We start from the raw sequence: 19,227 nt of genomic DNA, 5'->3' as shown, positions 1-19,227 counted from the left end.
CATTCCTGTGCATAAGTAGGCTTTGTAAATACTGAGGTATGCAGGTAGTATGGAAAGTGAGACTTATTAGTCCCATGCCAATGAGAAAAACAAAAATCAAGACTGAAGAACTCTATCCAAAACACTGTTTATCAGGATATAAGGTGACCCATGATTCTGTCAGGTGCCTTGAAAACTGACCAAAAGGGAAAAGTGTTAAAATACTTTTGGTAGACAGAAAACACCCCTCTTCCCTCTCCTTTGCCACCTGAAATTGTTGCACTGCTGCTGCAGTAATTAGCAGATCTTTCCTTTCCTTTTAAGCTGCAGAAGCAGATGCTTGTTGGTCTGTTCTTCTCTCCAGTCACAAATCCAGTGACTGAGCTCCATTCCTTTGCAGAGGTCAGCAATCTTCTCTCTTTCACGAAGTGCCAGATGATGAACCACTCTTCACTATGTGATTCCCACTGATGATGTTACAAAACCAAATTGGCACATATTAATCTTTTCATTTAGTCCACAACATAAGATCTGGGTTGCCATTAAGTGCCACAAGATGGACAAGAATGACATTTTGCCATTGTTTCTCTGCATTCCTGTCAATGTCTATAGTACAGAAGGGAGCACTCCAGAGAGCAAAAGTGTATTTTGGGCACACCAAGAAGATTTAAATGTGAATTTTGAATGTTATGTCATCTTTGACCTGAGACTTCTGAAGAAACTACATCAAACTGAGCTGCAACTGTACGAAATCAACCTGCAACTCCAAAGCAAAAGCATTCTGCTTTCTCAAACAACCATAGTATCCATATGTAGTAGATACCATAGTACCACCAGTGGGTAAACTTAGTGTAACCAAAGGATAAAAATACTAAGTCAGGAAAGTAATTTAAAAATGCTTTCATTTACTCAAAAGAATGCAGTGCTTGATGACCATTTACAAAAACCAGAAATCTGATTAACAGCACAGATATAAAATAAACATTACAAGTGCTTTGCCTTCGATTATCAATCCTTGAACATTCATAGAAAGAAGTGAGGAGAACTGGTATGAGTTCCCAAGTAGAAGAAATTGCTTCTGTTCTTTAACTGCACAATTCAGGCAAATAATTACGTTTTTCTCCACTTCCTTTGCCCTTCAACAGCTGTTCAACCACATCTACTCAAACTGTTGGCTCTTTAATGGAAGAAGGAATCCCTGACTGCAAATGCACACAGTACTAATAGCCAGGGACTTGATCAGGGTTGTAATCCCTGAGCAGAACGCAATCCCAATCTCCTCTTTGATCCTCCCATTTGGGTCTACACAAAGAGGTATGAAATAATGCTTTCGTAATTTAAGGATATATTTTTATGTTAAAACCTTGAAGGCTCGGATATTTCAAAATATTATTAATTCGTACAATAATAGGCAATACTTTATAAGAAATCTCAAGAAGTGGGAATGGTCTTACCGACTTATCAGCACGCAGGTTCAATTGCTCAGCATCTATAAACATGTTTGGCCTGGCAGGGAAAACATTGCTTCCTGTAAACGAAGTTTATCCCAGCAGTTCCCATAGTTACCAACAAATAAAACAACGGAAGTAGAAGCAATGAATGAACTCTGTCTCAAAAGAAGAACAAAAAGTAGGGACAGACAATATTTACAAGAGAGCAACTGCAATAAGAAGACAGACTGAAAAACTGAAAAACAGTAGTTAAGAGGAGATACCACAAACTCTTGTTTAAAACTATAGATGTATATATGACTGATGTTTGGATAGACTAGAACATGTTTAACACTGAGGAAACATGGAAATGTGGGAACAGGACTTCATGGCCTAAACATAACTTATGTGCTTCTATAGGTAGAATAACAATTCCTTAAGGAAAGACAGAAAAAGGAGGAACGCCTGAGAAGAAAGTGCAGCAGCAGCATCTTGACTCTGCAAACAGAGCAGACACTTCAACCATTTAATCATTTTGCTCTAATTTGGTAACCTAACCTCTGGTCAGACAACTTTAAAAGAAGGCAATGCAGGCATCCCGAGGACTCCAAGGCTCCACAGAAACCAACGTACTGCACATGTCCTTTTTTAAATAAGATCACAGCTGGCAAATTTATCACTTCAGTCTTCCATTCAGTGCAGAGAGTTTCTGTTTCTTCCTAAACTAGATTAAGAAGCAATCTGAAATCTCTTCCTTGAGGTTGGAGGATTTCTCTGAAAGGATCTGTAGTAATGCTGTGAGCCTAGAAAAGATAAAACATTGTTTTTCGGTTGTGGTAGAATCTGAAAGACACGTCAAGATTATGTTTGAGTTACTTCCATCAGCCTGCTCAGATCAACGTTTGCTAACTTGCCCTTACTCTTACATCACCTTTTATATAACTATGCCAATCATATACTTACTTAAACTCAAGGAACTTCCAAACAAATAAAGGTTACGTACAAGCACTCAAATACTTCAGGAACTAGCTAGTCAGCTTTACTGTAACAATGGAATGAAATAAGCCACATAGGGCTGCTCTCTTTTTCGGTGTTATAAGTGGAAGACACAGATGCAAATCAACATTGATTACTTTAATTATTTAAGAGAGCTTTATAGTTATGTTAAAAATGCACATTTTCAATTTTATTTTTCCCCACATAAAAAGTTTACTACTTTGGTGAATTTATATGGGTGTTAATATAAAATTTATGTTACAAAACAGCTCACAAACATGTATTTGTGTTGCTACTCTAGCAGCTGCAAAACATCTAGCCTATACAGCACATATTCTTGCCATAATTGTAAATATGTTGAAATCTTTAAAAATAAAAAAAATAAATTAAAAAAAAAGATTAGGGGGAATCCTTTTCCTTCCACATCATAACAACAAAAAGAAGCTTTGTAGGGCTCCTAACAGTCAGAGTTAGGGCTATCTTTATCTTGGACCAAGTGAGAAGAAACTTCAAAACTAAACTCAAAAGATCCTGCCAAGCACATCTGTTGTTCTTCTATGCTGAGGTGACTCTCCCTGAGCACTTTACTTCTCGGCTGTACTACAGTTTAACAGGTTTTGTTGGCCTTTTGCCTTCCAAGTGATTCTTACTTTGCCTACCTATTAAAAATCCTTGACCAGTCCCTTTGTGGTTAGCAAAATCCATGGGAGTCAATGATCTCTTCTGAGGTGTATCTGCCTGTAAAAACGAAAGACATACTATCAGCTAGTATGGTACGCTTATCTAGTGAAATGGTTTGATTACAGTTTTTACAACCTAGTCCAGCAGTGAGTCCTACAAAGCTGCAAAGGTCTAAGCACTACTAGAACTGCAAACTCCTAGTGAACAGACATCCTCAAAGGAACTGTTTGATGCATCAGACTTGAAAAAAATATCTTCCTCATACACTAGTTCTGCTTTTCAAGGTTCTACACCCTCACAAAGCCTTTTAGCATCCTCCTTTCTACAGGTAGCAAGCATGCCTGCACACTATAAATCAGGAGAGATATGGTAAATGTGACCTTCTGAAGACTAACAGTGGGCATGAGTGGAAGTTGCCTCACTTTTCCATGTCTCCATACTTACATTGCAACGTATCCTGAATGTATGAGTTGTGTTGGGCCTTGAAAATTGATCAATAATAACAGTTCTTTCTTTGAATGGCCGTTGCTCTGTACTGCCAGGAACTGCACTTGACACTCTGCTACGAGCATATCGTCCTCGATGCTGAGAGAAATAAAAAAAGAGCATTGAGAGAACGCAGGAATTGTGTTGGTTAAAATAATAATTTTTTTTGTTGCCATACAAAAAAGCACAAGAGAAGAAGAAAAGAAAAATACATTTTTCACTAACCAAAGCTTATATTAATTAAAATAATAATAAGAGACTTCATATGTGTCTCAATTCAAACTATTATTCAGAGGTAAAATAATACCAAAATTCAAAATGTCAATTTACTTAGATTGTGGTGATTTATTACTTCCCTATCCTTCAAATATAAGACACTATCAGTAAGATTACCTTCTTTTTAAAAAAAAAAAAAGTCAGTACACTTTTCTACTTCAATCAGCATAACTTTCTACTTCTTATAATCTAACACAATAAATAAAACATTGAAGAAAGCTATATAAACTGAGATACATGTAAGTGCAAGGTTACTATCTGGTTGGTTGCTTGTTTTTCCTCTTTTTTTTTTTTTTTTTTTTTTTTTAAACCAGTGACACAAAGCAATTTATTTCCAAATAGATTGAAGTTCTTCACCAGTACAAAGATGAACACAACTTACAGAACTCCGTTGCAATCGAGGTACTGAAAGACACTGTTCAACAGCCTCCGAGTTTATTGGTGGTAACTTGTTCCAGGTTGTAGGTGCATGAGCAGAAGATAAACGATCCAAGCTGGCACCCCTACAGAAATTTAAGAGTTCCTCTTTTTGGAAAAATTATATTAAAGACTTTTTCACTGAAGTAATACGAAATTATTGAGCAGTACAGTTCTTTACAGAGCCCAGGTACAGAAAGTAACAGCACTTAAAAGCACTCAAAAACAGGAGGAGAGGCATTTGTTTTCTTTTTTCCTCTGAATTCTAGAATCAATAATAAATCTTGGGCTAGTTCTCAGATATTTTACAAAATCCTTTACTGGTGAAATTTCAGTAAAGTTCTGAGGAAAGCAAAGAATAAAATGAAAAACTCACAATTTAGTTCCCCTAAGGATTTCATCATTGTACATATTAGGAGCTTTTGAGGAGAGTTGGTCAGAAGTGAGAGAAGGTAACCTACAATGGCTTGGTAGCTTCCTGTAAGATGTCAGCAGTACCCGAGATGATGAGAGAACACTGTTATCAGCAATTCTCCCCAACCTAGCATGCACTGAATTTGAAGCACTGGAGCCAATGCTACGCTGTTTGTCTTCTTGCTCATTCCTAGAGAAAAAAAGGAAGGAGAATGAGATAGGGAATGCGGATTTAAAAAAAAAAAAAATTTCTTAATTCTTAACAGAGTATCATTGCAACCTCTACAAACCAGTATCACATCAGTGATACACAAAGGAGATGACTGCCTTCTTATTGCCTTATTATAATTGCAAAACATCTTTTACATAATACGAATTATGCTGCATTTTGAAAATGTCAATACCGACACCTACTGTATTTTTTCTGCTGTGGCAACATGCCTCTGTTGGAGCGGTTTTGCTTGAATTGTCATTACACCATTCAAATCGCTACAGAAGCTGCTGGAGAAACGATGAACCTAGTAAAAGCAATAAATATGCGTTAACCTTTACTTTTTCTGAAGGAAGACCTCAAAAAGCACATAGTTAGTAGCTACTTAACTTGTTTCTTAAAACAACATTTTTCTGGTAAGATGATTCAGTAGAATTCTCACTACTAAAAAGGGCAAATACATTGTTTTGCTTATTTTAAACAGATTCTTACAAAGAGAACTCGAGTAATTTATTTACTGAATTGCAATACAAGTTTCAGTTGAAGCCAGAGTTTGATTCTCAGATGTTTCCATTTCTCTTCAGCACAGTCCAGCCCAGTGGCACAGATCTTGACCATTACTTATCTAAGCATTTTACTTCTGGCTGCCGGGACTACTACAGAACCAAGTGTGCCAGCAGGAAGCACCAGGACTGCTGTGCTCTCTTCCATGTTTCTTATCTTACTACCTAACAAGTGTGGAAAAAGAGAAGACATAGCAGAATGAAGTTGCTTGAACTGAACAGAGAGAGACAGAGGGGTGAAAAACAAAAGCAGTGGCTGGAAAATAAAAAACTGTGCCAAACAGGAGCCAGGAGGAGGCATCAAGCAGGACAAAAAAGGGCATTTTAGCAATACAAACATGAGCTTCCACAAAGACAGGTAAGACCTAGTGCCAGCGCGCTAGTGGACGTACAGCGGAGTTCCCTTTTGCAAGAGGCAAAGGAAATGAAAAGGAATGAGAGAGTCTGAAACTCACAGGGTTGCAAGTAAAGCACTTCAAGTTGCCACTTCACATCCCTGCAGTCCAGGAAAGAGCCTGATTTGTTTTCTTAATTAAACCAAGAGGAAATTACTGGATCACAACAAAAGCAGAATTATTTTCTAAGGATGGAATACAGTCTATCAAATATCTTTTTGTAAACCAACTTCAGCAATATCTTAGTGGTAAATGGCACCTTTAAGAACCACCAAAGAAGAACAAGTGATAGTAAACAAGAAATGCACATTTAATGAACCTTAATTTCAAACAAAATTACCTATTTTTAGTATATCTAATCAGTTTAAAATAAAAAAAAAATAAAAAAAAAAGAGCCTTTTCTAGCTTCAACCAAGACTGTCCAAGGTTAGCAGAAAAAAAGAACATAATTTGACGGAAAGTTATTTTTACCTGTGAGGAAACAAAGTGAGATCCAAAAGATACACTTCGTGCTTCAGAGCTTCTGGAAAGAGGAACACTCCCAGCATCTGCTGTAATACCAATGACTGGCAAATGTGGCAGTTTTGTTGCAACGGTTTTCAGTTTTTCCACCTGTTTGTCACCCTCTGCAGAACAGCAAAAAAAAAAGTAGATGGAATAAGAAGTATTTTGTATGTTCACTGCCATCATTTGTTGGGATTCAAATAATATTACCCTTCACAGTACATAAGGACTTTCATACAGTTTTAAGTTTCCATGATATTTAAAAATCTACCATAAATGAGGTTTTTCTGAAAGCATTCACAGTTGTTTATGTTTTCTCTGACATTGAGAAATGTAAGGTGACCTATACAGGCAGAATTAGAAGGAGGGGTTTTTTTTAAGAAAATACTGCCAAGACTCTTGGAATCTTATTTTACAATTCACAAATTTTTTTTTGGGGGGAAAAAATATAAACAAACAAAAAAAATATATACACAAAAAAGTCTATTGATCCTATCTTTGTCTGACAGCAGCTACCTACTATTTCATTTTGGGTACATACCACCATCTTATTTCTATTATAAACCCAAATTCTTTTACATTCCTAGTTGAAATACTTTGGTTAGCTATCTATTTGTCGTAAGTTTATGCCCTTCATAAAGATAAAAGAGTACACCTATCATAAAACCGCTAAGTTATCCTCCCTACACTGTAATATTGAGCTAAACATTCACCTGTGGTACAAAAAGCCCTTTTATATTTCAGTTACATCTGAAATGTTAAGATCTGATGCTGCAAGTATTCTGCGAAATTTTTCCATTTCTCACTTTGTTGCAGACTTACTTTTAAGGTTGAGTGTACACTAAATTCAAGGTAATTTCCAAAACCCACTCCCAGGTACTCTTATGTTACTGTCCTTTTAAAATACATTGAAAAAACTGAAATCTCCCTCAGCCTCCAAAGACAACACATGCACACTAAATAGAATTTCACTTCTTGTTAATTTTCCTAGCTTTTGCTTTTCCTCACTAGACTATTAGAATACAAAAACATAAAATAAAATCAATTTACGTGCATCACCATTTCTTCAGCCTTTATTAAATTCATGAACTCCTGCACTGTCAGCAAGGCTGTCTATCTCACTTTAACAGTCTGAATACCTAAGGGTTCTTTTTATTAACAAAGCTCAAACAATGAGGACTAGGAGACTTTCATTCCTAGGTTCCAGATTCAGATCACACCATCAGTGCTCCCCTGCTAACAGAATCAATTTGATGCCAAGCAAGTGATTAAAATTTTGTTTGTTTCAAACAAGCTCTCCTACAATGAAGCTCTTTCAGTCAGTAAGCTTCCTTTTTTTACATCTCTCATACAAAAGTCCCTCAAAATTAGTAGGAATGTTTATATCTGGGGAAGGAGGGGGTGCATGCACACACACGGCAAGGCATTACTTATCTTATAATGCTGTACTACCAACATGGCTATCTTAAAATAACCAGATACCCCAAACGTTAAGAAAAAAAAATATAAATATATAACTTTCCTGAGTTACATTCCATAAATACTATATCTAAAAATACCAAATACCTGTGATACTGGTTTCCCAATTTTTTTTAATCAGTTCCTCCAATATTCCAATTACATTGTTCCAGATATGATCAAATACTTCAGAAGCCACAGCATCTTTGATACAGGCATTGGGAGAAACAGGGGGAATGCCACGCTTACTCCTCTTCTCAGAAAGACGCGCTTTCTTTTGTTCCCAACTCTCATCATCACTAATAAAGGAAGCAAACTCAAGTGAATTCCTGTGGGTTTTGATTTTTTCCCCTCCTTCTAATACACCGAATAAATAGAAACATACATATGGAAGAAAAGCCAGTCAGATGTAGATCAAAAAAAATTGAATTCAAATGTACAGAGTACCTATGGGAACAGAACCTACTGAACACAATGATTGCAAAAAAAATAATTTAAGATTCATTAGGGCAGACAATGAGGGCATGTATGGTGTTAATGACCCTTGACAATCCGGTGGTCAAAGCACTCCCCTGGGAAACAGGGATTCCTTCATTCCACTCCTTGTCTCAAAATTAAATATTCATTCTATTGAACCTCCACGCACAAAACACCTCAAAATAACCAGTGCTAAGACACATTCCTCTGACATGGGAGATGTGAGTTTTGAACCACTAGAAATACAACATACCAAATCCTCCACATGCCCAGTGAGCACTAAGACCACTGTGCTACTGAACAGAGGGACAGAAGGAATTGTATCTTACAGAAAAGAAACATAGTTTATGAACCCGGACCAGGCTCACTGATATTTTTTCATTATTTTCTTAAAAAAAATACATATATCTGTTATTTACAGTTCTTTGTTGTCAAAGGCAAGATATTCTTCTATTTTTCCATCCACATCATAGATTTCTTCTTCCAGGAATGAATAGATGGATGAGTCAGAAGTAGAAATTCTAGTGGAACTTGAATCTAGTGATTTATGTATTGGAGATGCTGTGGGGATCAGTTTAGAGCCTGAAATGCAGAGCCTGAGAAAATACAAACAAAATGAGAATTAAATATCCAAAGAAGAAAGTGCATATTTAATTATACTGAAACGTTTCAGTAATACAGAAGTAATATTTGTACATATTTCTGAGGAGGAAAGACCAAAAAGAAAACTTAAAAAAATTAACATACTCTTTTATATTGCTAGTACATTCACGGAGGCCAGGTAGACACTTAGTATCCACAGAGGTATCACTTCTGCTCTGAAAATGCTGAAAGCCTTCATCCTTCGGCAAAAGGAGCTGCTTTCCTACAACCCTAAATAAAAAGGAGAGTGTGAGTGATATCCTAGATGGAAATCCACTCCATATGCAAATACTAGGAATACAAATACCTGTAAACAATGGGCAATGCGAAAGAACACCTTACATTTGCTTTGAAAAAGCAATTTACGGAGGGGCCTTGTGTAATACGTTAACACTGCCTAGTATTTAAGTCATTAAAGTTAACCTGATGTACACAAGATGAGATTCTAGCTTATAAATTTTAAGAGCAAATAGTCAAACTTGTTAGATAGTTCTAGAGGCAGATAAAGTAAATATACATCCTTTCTTATGAAAACTCCGTAAGAAATGTATAAAATGGATGCAGAAGAGAAATAACATCTGCTATGACTTCACTTATCCAACTCCAGTAAAATTTTTACATGGATAGTTAAGGCTAGAATTAATGTTCAGAAAATGCACAAAATTCAACATACATAATGCACAGACACAGAGAGAAAATGTAAAAACAACTCTATTTAAATGTACACAAAATTATAAAATTTCTGAACACAGTACAGGCAAATAACAATCGCTGCTTACTGAACTGTGTTTCACTAGAATTCACAAGGAATCTTGAAAGATTTTGCCAGTTGCAGTTGTAGTGCAAGCAGCAATGTTCACTCACCTGAACACATTCTCTGAAGACTACCTTCCACAAAACAGTACTTTATGCCACAGGTAGTTCTAAGCAGTAGCCTTTTTTACTTTTTATTTTGTAAGCCAAGAACAAAAAGCTTTCTCTTTAAATCTGATCTGATCTTTCTTTTACTGAAGACAGTTCTCAAGTATATTTAGTCCCATTCACTGAGCTAAGTATTCATATATTGACACATTCGTTTTACAAATGGAAAAAAAAAGGACAGCCAGCAAGCTCTTTGAAGCACAACTCTCAGAAATAAATCTGGCATCCCAGACGCTACTCTTTTGAGTGACTAGTCAAGAAAACCTGAGTTGTAAGGCTTAAGCTTAATAATGAACAGAACTTTTTTTTTATTTAAAATCAAAGGATGTACCATATGCCTTAGTACCAAATGACACAGAGCTCCCAGATTTCTTCACTTCAATTTCAATCTCATGGACTTGGTTGGTAGAACCAGTATTAGCTTTGAATCAAAAAATCATAACTACAGGGAATCACTTCAAAAAATTCTACCTAGTGAAAATAGTCTGGAAATACAGTGAAATGATTTAATATTTTGAATTAATTACACAGTACAAAAACCTGCCTCCATTTCATGCATGTTCCATTAATTTTTATAGTATCTAAAGAAGGCAAAGTATTGCATAATGCTATATAAACTACCTCAGATTTATTTAATAGTTCTCTCTTGTTCCCAACAAAGTGTGACAAGCTTTGTTAGTGGCTTTTAGTTTATATTTATTAGTATCAAGTTTCTGGAAATTACCTAAAAGCATTGAAAGCACACCGCAGTTATTGACAGTATTCTTTTTAACGGTTTCACCAAACTATTCACTAGAAGACAGACACTTGTAGATCTATGTTTAGAGTAGCTTAGAGTCACCACATCTCACCAGGAATGACGTGCCATCATTTATGAAGTTAGGATAGTACAATGCAGTGCAACACTGACTTCTGTCCCCTGTGTTATAAGAAGCAATCATCAACCTGCCTAGACATTTTGCACATCTATGCAAAACAATTCTTATTAATCATGCGTGCATCCTCGTATCTGTTCAACTAATTATCGTTGGGTTAATATCACACATTGTTTTACATTTATTTACATAGTATACGAAGACATTATGGTTGTACAGCATATGTGAAGCATGTGGTTGCCTTCATTATTCATTTATTTTTAGAAGAATCAATAACAGAATTAACACTGAATATTTGGAATTTCACAGTATGTCTTCACTTACAGTAAAACAAATATTTATTTACAAGATGTGTACTTTATTTAGAGAAAATCATTATGAAAATGGTGCATTATTCTTTTCTCATTATCATTATCTATTATAATTTTCTCATCTTTGTCTGCAATTATTGTATTAGGCAAAATAAAGAGCAACAGCTGTTAGCGCACCAGCACCCAGACTTACTGCCTAAGTATGGCACACCTCAGTTCCAGAGATCCAGATTTGAATGCAAGTGTTACTGACACCACACATCAAGAGCAATTCATATGAGGGAACCCCTAAAAAATCAAATTTTGTGGTAACTGGTTAAAACTGTATCAGCAAAAAATTTCCTTACCTTAGATGAGGAAATTGCGCAACCCAGTCTGCACATTCTGCTTGCAGGCTCTGAGTCTGGGAGGTCACTTTTCCTTCAAACAGCATTTCATCAATCTCCCAAAATAACTGATGCACTCTTTGTGTGTTGGCTTTATCAAATTCCTACATATTATAAAAATAATAGTTAGTAAATACGCATATATATTTCTATTAAATCCCACAATACTTAAAGAACAGGACAACTTGGACAGATTTGGCTGAGCATCTTGGAATGGATCTTCAGACTACCTGCTTTGGAGACACAACTTATATGCTCCAGTAAAAAAAAACCAACACCCTAGGTAGCTGGCTTGAGCAAAGCGATTTAGCAAAAAGGGACTAGGTGCCTAGGATTAGCCAACAGAAAACACCAGTTACAAGGTGTCTGGACTCCAGGCTCCCTCCTTGTTCCAGCACAGAGTGAAGGACACACACTGCACCTCTGGGACCCACAACACAAAAACTCTCTTCTTTTTTGAGCAGCACTTTTCCTTTCTAAGTGAAACAGCTAAGAGGGCAAAGAGGGGGCACCTTCCTTCTGCATGACAGTCTAGGACAGCCCTCAGCATGAGAAATGGCCTTCCACACCTCTCCACTGAAGCTACAACTCAGTGCAACCAGAAATGGGCAAGTGCAGGGGCATCTGAAGGTAGCGGGGAAGAGCCTGACATTATCCAGTGATGAGGAAACAAGCACTTGGCTGAGGGTTCCTCGGCTGGGCACCGTCCATAATGATATTTGGCCACTTATGTCAGACACTTTGATACACAGAAAAAAGTGATAATACTCAGGGTTCAAATCACATCTGTTCACTTCCAGCTGAGTGCCCCAAGCACTTCAGGCTACAGAAGGGATCTCAGTGAAAAGGAATGGGAAAATAACTCTCTCAGAGGTTATTGTATCATCCAGGGTCAGGCCTCCTGGAGGGCTGGAAGTGACAGATGGGGTCAGCAGCCTGAAAGTTAGGATATTATGCAAAAGGTATGGCAGAACTCCCACCACCAGTCATGGATGGCTATTTGAAATGAAAGCAGCAGTGACCAAAAGCAAAGTGCCAGCACCAGGCATGCCTCAGAGGTCAGCCTCTCTAACAGGCTTAACCTCCCTCTGCATCATCTACGAAACATAACTGAGCTTAGGTAGGAGCTAAATATTCACTCAGATTGGGACATTTACATGCACGTTCATGAATGCACTTTATGACTAAAAACATTAAATTAAATGACTAAAACATTTCAATTTAGGCACTATCTGCATTATGCAGTATTTCAAAACACATATTTTATCACTCTCTTAGACTCAGAAATCCAAGCCTACCTTCTCTGGTAAAATCGGTTTGTTTTCCCCAAATTTCATCATTTCACATTTTTATTACATTTTTCCTTGTTACACATCAACTGCACTGATACCAACTTGCAAACAATATTTTTTAAATATTCAATCACTATACTTAATGATTAGGCTATAACAAATGAAAGTGGTTAACTTCTCCTACAAGACGTGCTGCATGTCCATTTTCTGTAAAAACGAATCTATTCTACACTATTTAGATAAAGTGTACTGTAAAAGTTTCTGTGACGTACATCATCCCTCCAGGAGTAAACTGAACTTCTTTCAGTAGACAAACCAGTGGTATAGCTGTTTATTCCAGACCAAGAATTATTCAATTCCGTGGGTGTTGCACAACCACTAGATGAAAGTGATGAAAGCTTTTCACTGTGGAAAGAAGACAAACTAAAATGGAGAACACCATAGTTTTCTGCATAAACATTTTTAAAATAACGCAACTGATCACATAAGTGGACAGTGATACATATTCCTGTCGGATGCAAGATTTTCAGGACATGCTGTTAGAGTGGATGTAAAGTTACAAGTGTACACTTTTAAGTGGAGTACAATGAGTGCATGCTCCTATTTGTACCATACACTGCCTTGAAGGCAATTCCTTCTACAGCATTACGCTTTTATATGTATGTATGTCATTGCAACTGTAAGGGCACTTTAGAATATGCATATATATTTAAATACATACACACACATATACACACACACACGAACCAAGCATTTTCACCCCTAAATTATTTTGTTTTCTCCAGTTTAGCTAATGGGAACAACAAAACTACACACTAAAGATAACATAAGCCTTCTTTAACTCTATTAAAAGCTATCACAAGAAAATTATGCAAAACAGAGCACAACATAACTAAAAATGTTTCAAATAGCATTGAATTACATTATCTGTACACAATGTCTTTTATGCTGTTAGACCCGGTGCACTTTATACCTTGAGCTCTGACATTTAGCTCTCAGAAAGCTCTAGCCTGCCCCTGTCAGCTACCATCCAACCTGGGATGGAGTGAAAGCAATGAGAGATGTTCAGGCCAGGCAAATCCTAAACAGTGGCAGCTGTTGGTGAGCATTATTTACATTTAACCAAGAAGTCTGACTTCCCTTCCAGATTTAATCAGTGCCCTTCACTATGCTCCGAAAATATGCAAATCCATAACACAAACCAGGAGTAAAGTTTGAGCCCTCTAAACAATGGTTAGGTCTATTTATATCCTGCATTATACCCTGCAACAGCTGTCATCCACAAGAATGACTAGAAGCATGACTAGTCAAAATTAATACCAATCTTGAAATACCTACCTAAGCCAAGAGTCTGTTAATAAAGTACTATTTCAGAAGTGAACACATACCAAGTATAATTGTCAATGGCTTCCTGTACATTTCTTTCAAAAACTGCTGGAAGAGACTCTCCACTTTTTCTGGAAAGACACTGATTTGTGGAACCTCTGGACAATCCCTTCCTATAAAGACAGAAACACATAATTCCATAATATTAAATGTTAACTCACATCTACACTGGAGAAGAGAAAAATAAAAAAAAATTAAAAAAAGAAAGATTACAACAACTCTATTGGATTTTTCAATCCTAACCACCAACACAGACATTTGCTTTAAACAAACTACCTTGTTTTAAAATAGTTTTTATGTATTTATTTACACAAGTATTTGTCAGAAAAACATACATTTAATTTGAGACTTATTTTACTTCACAGGCATCCTCCTTCAGTTTTGCACTTTAAAATTTGCATGAAGCACACACAAACATAGAAGCATCTCACTATTGCAGGAAAAAAACCAAAAGCACAAACCAGCAATTGTCCGCAGAGTAGTTATTTAGCTACGTGTTTCTATTCAATCATTAACATAGAGCCCATTTCTCTCTGCATGAGAAGTTGCAGAGTTGATGCCAAACAAACAGCAGCCTTTTCTAAAACAATGAACTCTCAGCTTGGCTGTTTTAAGTGAACCGAGATACCAGTACATCAGGAAACATGGCCATATTCTCAATACTTTTACAGGCCACAAAGCATCAGTTCTTCCAGTACCAAAGACTCCTTAACACACTATTAAAAACCAAGCCACAAACTTTCTAATATTACGCCTTTCCAACACAGGAAATGTTAGAACTGTCTTTTTTGGTTGTCCAAACACCTGAACACATGCTCAAACTTTAAAACCATCTCTTACACAGATGAATAGTGAGACAGATCAAGGCACAGGAATGCCTGCACTTTTATTACTAGCCTTAAAAGAATACCTTTTAAGAAAGGAAGAGACCTTTTTTTTTAAAACAGAACCTGTTTATAATAATACATTTCTACTAACCCACTAAGTTATGTCATTAATATTTTACACCCATCTCTTCAGAATATATACAAGTATGCTAAAGTGTTTCTCAAAAACACTTTTACGGCAACAGATTACTTTATCTGTGGAAGTTCCTAGTTTAATTCCATAAAATCCTCAGGTCATAACTGTGAACAGCAGCATGATTGCATCAAAGTACATTTGTGAATGAGTAACTGTAAGGAAACTGCTCACAGTTCAAGAATTTTCTTGATTTCTTTAGCCAAGAACTGTATATTGGCCCTACAGTTAGCCAATCCCAGTTAGGATTGCACTCCCTTCTTCCTATCCTTTCTGATATTTGTCTTCTCTTCACACAGATAACAAAGATCACAAAGATACATGTGTCAAAATCTAACTCCCCACTGAAACAGACCACACCACATACCCTAGTCCTATGCCTTGGCATCAAAAACCTACCACAAGTTTAAATTTCTCATCAAAGAAGACCTTGAACTGCAAATTCTTGGAGGCTGGTACAACAGCAGTGGAAAATATCTCCATGTGTGTTTGCTCTAAATTTCCTCCTTCTTCCGTAGGCATCTGCTTTTGGCCACTGTCAGAACCAAGAGGCCCTATGAAAAGTGGTATAGTCCAGTCTGATGAAAACTTCATTTTGTCCTAACACCAAAATCTATCTCCCAGGCAATAACGGTGAGCTCATAGCCCATCTTCTGCATGGAATGCCAGTTCCTTCTGGTTATGTACATCCCTCTCTGCCATTTCATTTGCCAGGTTATTGCCCAGGCAGCCTTATAAGGTCTTTCTTAATTTTTTTCATAGCTTACTCTCATGCTTCGTATTTTTTCCACTGCTTAGTATCACCACCAAGCCTTCTCACTTCACTGCTCACTCCTTTACCTGGTCAGCTCTTGAACTGCCCAGCACAGATCCCTGTGAAATACCACTGCAGGGGGAAACCACTTGCTGCTACCCTCTGTCTCCTGCTGTAGTTATGTGCCTGAGCAAGAACTCTTGTATTCCAGCTGCTTCATTTCCACAGACTTTGGGTAATCCAAGCTAACTACACTGATTGGGTCCTTTGTATCTATGTTTTCTGACTTCTAAAAGAACTCAGGTGGGGGCATGGCTTTGAAGGAAATCTGAATGTACAAACATCAAAAAAAAAAAAAACAGAAATATCACCACTAAAATTTCACGGACTGTCTCCAAGACACAAAGCATATACATTATACTTAATTGCATAATACACGACGTAAGATGGAAAAAAAAACCTGATTCTGCCACATCATTCCACTGCATGCCGCGGTACCAGTTCTTCCCGACTCCTTGGACCACAGGCCATTAGAAGATGAGCCGGGAGACGACTGCGATAAAACGAAAGGAAAAACCCCTTCCAGCCCATCCATCCCCCACGCTGGCAGGGGAGCACCACGGTCCGCAGCAGCCAGCTCCCGGCCGCCCCCCGGCCCTCACCGGAGCCCCCGCGGTCGCAGAGCGTTAAACGGCGACTGCAGACGGCAGCCCCCCTAACCCTCCCGCAACCAGGCAAGAACTGGGGCGCAGCCCCCCACACCCCCCTCCCCGCCCCGCCGGCCACACTCACCCCACCACCAGCAGACCCCGTCCGCTGCAGCAGCCGCCCGGCGGGCCGGACCCCCGCGCCCTGCCCGTGCCTGGGGGAGCCCGGGCAGCCCCTCGCCGTGTCCCCGACCGCTGCAGGGCGGCGAAGAGGAGGAAGAACAGGAGGCGGCAGCCTGGCAGTGGCCGCCCCGCAGGGCCTCGCCTCGCCCCGCCCCTCCCACCCCCCCCGGTGGCTGCGCACCCCCCACCCCCTCCCAAGCTCCCGGTCCAAAAGGACGCCGGCAAAAATGAAGCCTCAGCCTGAACGGGAGGCGTGCACCACCTTCCCCACCTCTCGCTTCTGAACACGCAGCCGAAAAAAAAGGCTCCAGGTAGGGTCTTCCTGCGCAGAGAGGGTTTAACCTATGCGGTGCTCGACAACTGAATGAAGAATTTTCCTCGTTAATTAATCGAGTTTCTCTCCGAACATCCCTGCGAAAATCACTGGTCTCCCGGAGCAGGGGTGAGAGCGCAGAGTGGAGGCTGTCAGCTGCAGATTTACACCGGACCATTCATCTCTAGCCATGGTACATAAATAGTGGTGTCTAACGATTTTGCTGAAAGCCTCTCTCAGAGGAGGAAGTACATCTGCTCAGAAGCAAGAAGAAAATAAGTATTCTTACCGGGGAAGACAAACAAACAGCAGCATTCATATGATCTTTAAAGTTTCATAACCAAACAAAATATTACACACACTAAGAAAGGTGTATGGAAAAGAACTACGCATTTTTTCCCCTGACATTTAAAGAACTCTTGCCAGATAGCTTTAAAAAAAAGTTCAACATTCTTCTGAGCCAGTAAAACATTAAGAAAGAACCTGCTTCTACACGTGTTGTAACAGCTTGTCCTTAGTAATCGTTCTTCTGTAAGAGCAGGTCTGTCTGAAATCTCAAACACACACATGAAAAAAGCACAGTTCTTTGTCAAGCTACATGTACCCAACAAGCAGATGAAGATCTACAACAGCAAGTTACACCCAGGTTAAAAATGCAATTTTACCTCTAAATCCCTGCACATATATATCTGATGATATATACAAACGCAACTTTCACGAACAGAACACTGTGAATCTCTGAGAACTGCAACTGCATTTCCAAGAACATTTAGAACACAAAGCAAATTATTTCTCTGAAAGCTTCTGAAGATTCTCTGTATCTTTTTTCAAACTACATATCCTGAAACCCTGTTTTGAGCTAAGGAAACTGAATGCTGTAGTGTTACACAGGCTGTAAAGGGACTTTGCTATCATCTAGCTCTTGGTTACTTCCATCCTAAAGACCTACCCACACATGTACAAAAATAGGTTTTAAGAGTATTTTGCTGGGGTTTTTTTTCTATTTTCTAATCTGCTAGAATACATTAAAATGCAGGCAACACACTGCCTAACAAAGGGCCAAGACCACGCACCGCTACATAAAGTCCAGGCCGGCAAGCTTTGCAGCAGAGATTCACACTATCAGTCCAGGACAATGCGTATTTGCAGACTTTTCTCACTCACATAGGCAAGCAGCAAAAAATGGTAAGCAAAACTGCAGACACAAAGTTATCAATCACTTATTTTTTTAATCCTTGTGTTGAGGGTAACAATTCTGGATGTTACATAACTAATTATCCTACAAAATCACTAGCACAAGGAAGACCAACATCCACAGGAATTATCTGTGCCCCAGCTTACTGCTGTGGTCACCTCAGCTTCCTCCCGCTTCAACACGCCTTACAACTTACTCTTCAAAATATTTAAAAAAAAAAAAACCTTTTCACAGTGGCAGAACTCCAGTTTTGCGTTACCTCCAGAAGCACAAAACGTTGAAGGCAGCACTGGCTGTTACTTCAGCTCAATGAAAGGTATCATGTAATTTGTTTCCTTTAAAAACAGCATTCACAGCACAGGGCAAATGCACCAAAATAATCCTATACTGGGATGAATTAACTTCAAGCCAACTGTTGGGCATGCGGTTTGTTTCAGACTGCTTTAAATCACTCCATTTCCTTGCAGGAGAGAAAATCATAGCCTCAAACAAAACTGTGTCAAAACAAAGGAAAATATAAGGCTGCTCACGAGTTTGAATGATGTGAAAAAAAGGATCTTGGCTGAAACAGAGCAAAATAAGAACACAAAACAGGAAGAGAGAAGGCCTGAATAAATGAAGCAGCTTGTGTCTTCAGTCAAATTTTAAGGCCTTTGATTTGTATTTGTTTATTGTAAAGGGGAAGGGGAGGGGAATACAGCCTCATGGGCAGTAAAGCAGCCTTAGATTTGGTCTATCTTGCTTTTATATATTCATTGCAAGACATGCAAGAAACATTTTATTTTTCTCCCCTCTTTCCTGAAGCAACACACAAAGTATTTCTAGTTGCTTAGATTAAAAAGGGATAAATATAATAAGCCAGCTAAGAACAGAAGTTTCACAGTTGCATTCAAAAAGGTCAAACTGTGCTTCAGAATTGTTTATACCATCAACCTCAGAACGCTATACAGAGGTAAGAGAGCCCTTTGGTCAACGTTAAGAAGAAAAGAAAAAGCGGGCATCAGATATGAGGAAA

General features: G+C 38.3%; 1 protein-coding gene across 3 annotated transcripts in view; it reads right to left on the bottom strand.

Annotated features, from left to right (window-relative positions):
- Window positions 1–863: 863 nt before the first annotated feature.
- The window catches only part of FAM149A (family with sequence similarity 149 member A), a 31,083-nt gene continuing 12,719 nt past the window's right edge, over window positions 864–19,227 (bottom strand). For 2 of the 3 annotated variants that reach the window (XM_086746850.1, XM_086746848.1), the window contains exons 2-14: window positions 14,103–14,213; window positions 12,987–13,119; window positions 11,384–11,526; window positions 9,035–9,160; window positions 8,707–8,883; window positions 7,919–8,109; window positions 6,320–6,474; window positions 5,094–5,197; window positions 4,642–4,869; window positions 4,231–4,351; window positions 3,531–3,671; window positions 3,065–3,143; window positions 864–2,212 (exon numbers count right to left, since the gene is read on the bottom strand). In XM_086746850.1, coding sequence (XP_086602976.1) covers window positions 2,139–2,212; window positions 3,065–3,143; window positions 3,531–3,671; window positions 4,231–4,351; window positions 4,642–4,869; window positions 5,094–5,197; window positions 6,320–6,474; window positions 7,919–8,109; window positions 8,707–8,883; window positions 9,035–9,160; window positions 11,384–11,526; window positions 12,987–13,119; window positions 14,103–14,213 — 1,783 coding nt within the window. In that variant the 3' untranslated portion in view covers window positions 864–2,138. Of the gene's footprint in view, window positions 2,213–3,064; window positions 3,144–3,530; window positions 3,672–4,230; window positions 4,352–4,641; window positions 4,870–5,093; window positions 5,198–6,319; window positions 6,475–7,918; window positions 8,110–8,706; window positions 8,884–9,034; window positions 9,161–11,383; window positions 11,527–12,986; window positions 13,120–14,102; window positions 14,214–16,666; window positions 16,789–19,227 lie in introns of those variants that run through there. The other variant, XM_086746849.1, reaches the window with a different exon arrangement.

Source organism: Chlamydotis macqueenii, chromosome 4 (assembly GCF_036417535.1).
Source record: "Chlamydotis macqueenii isolate bChlMac1 chromosome 4, bChlMac1.mat, whole genome shotgun sequence".
Lineage (NCBI taxonomy): Eukaryota > Metazoa > Chordata > Aves > Otidiformes > Otididae > Chlamydotis > Chlamydotis macqueenii.
Note: the sequence above shows the minus strand (reverse complement) of the source record. Positions and strands in the feature narration are given on the sequence as shown.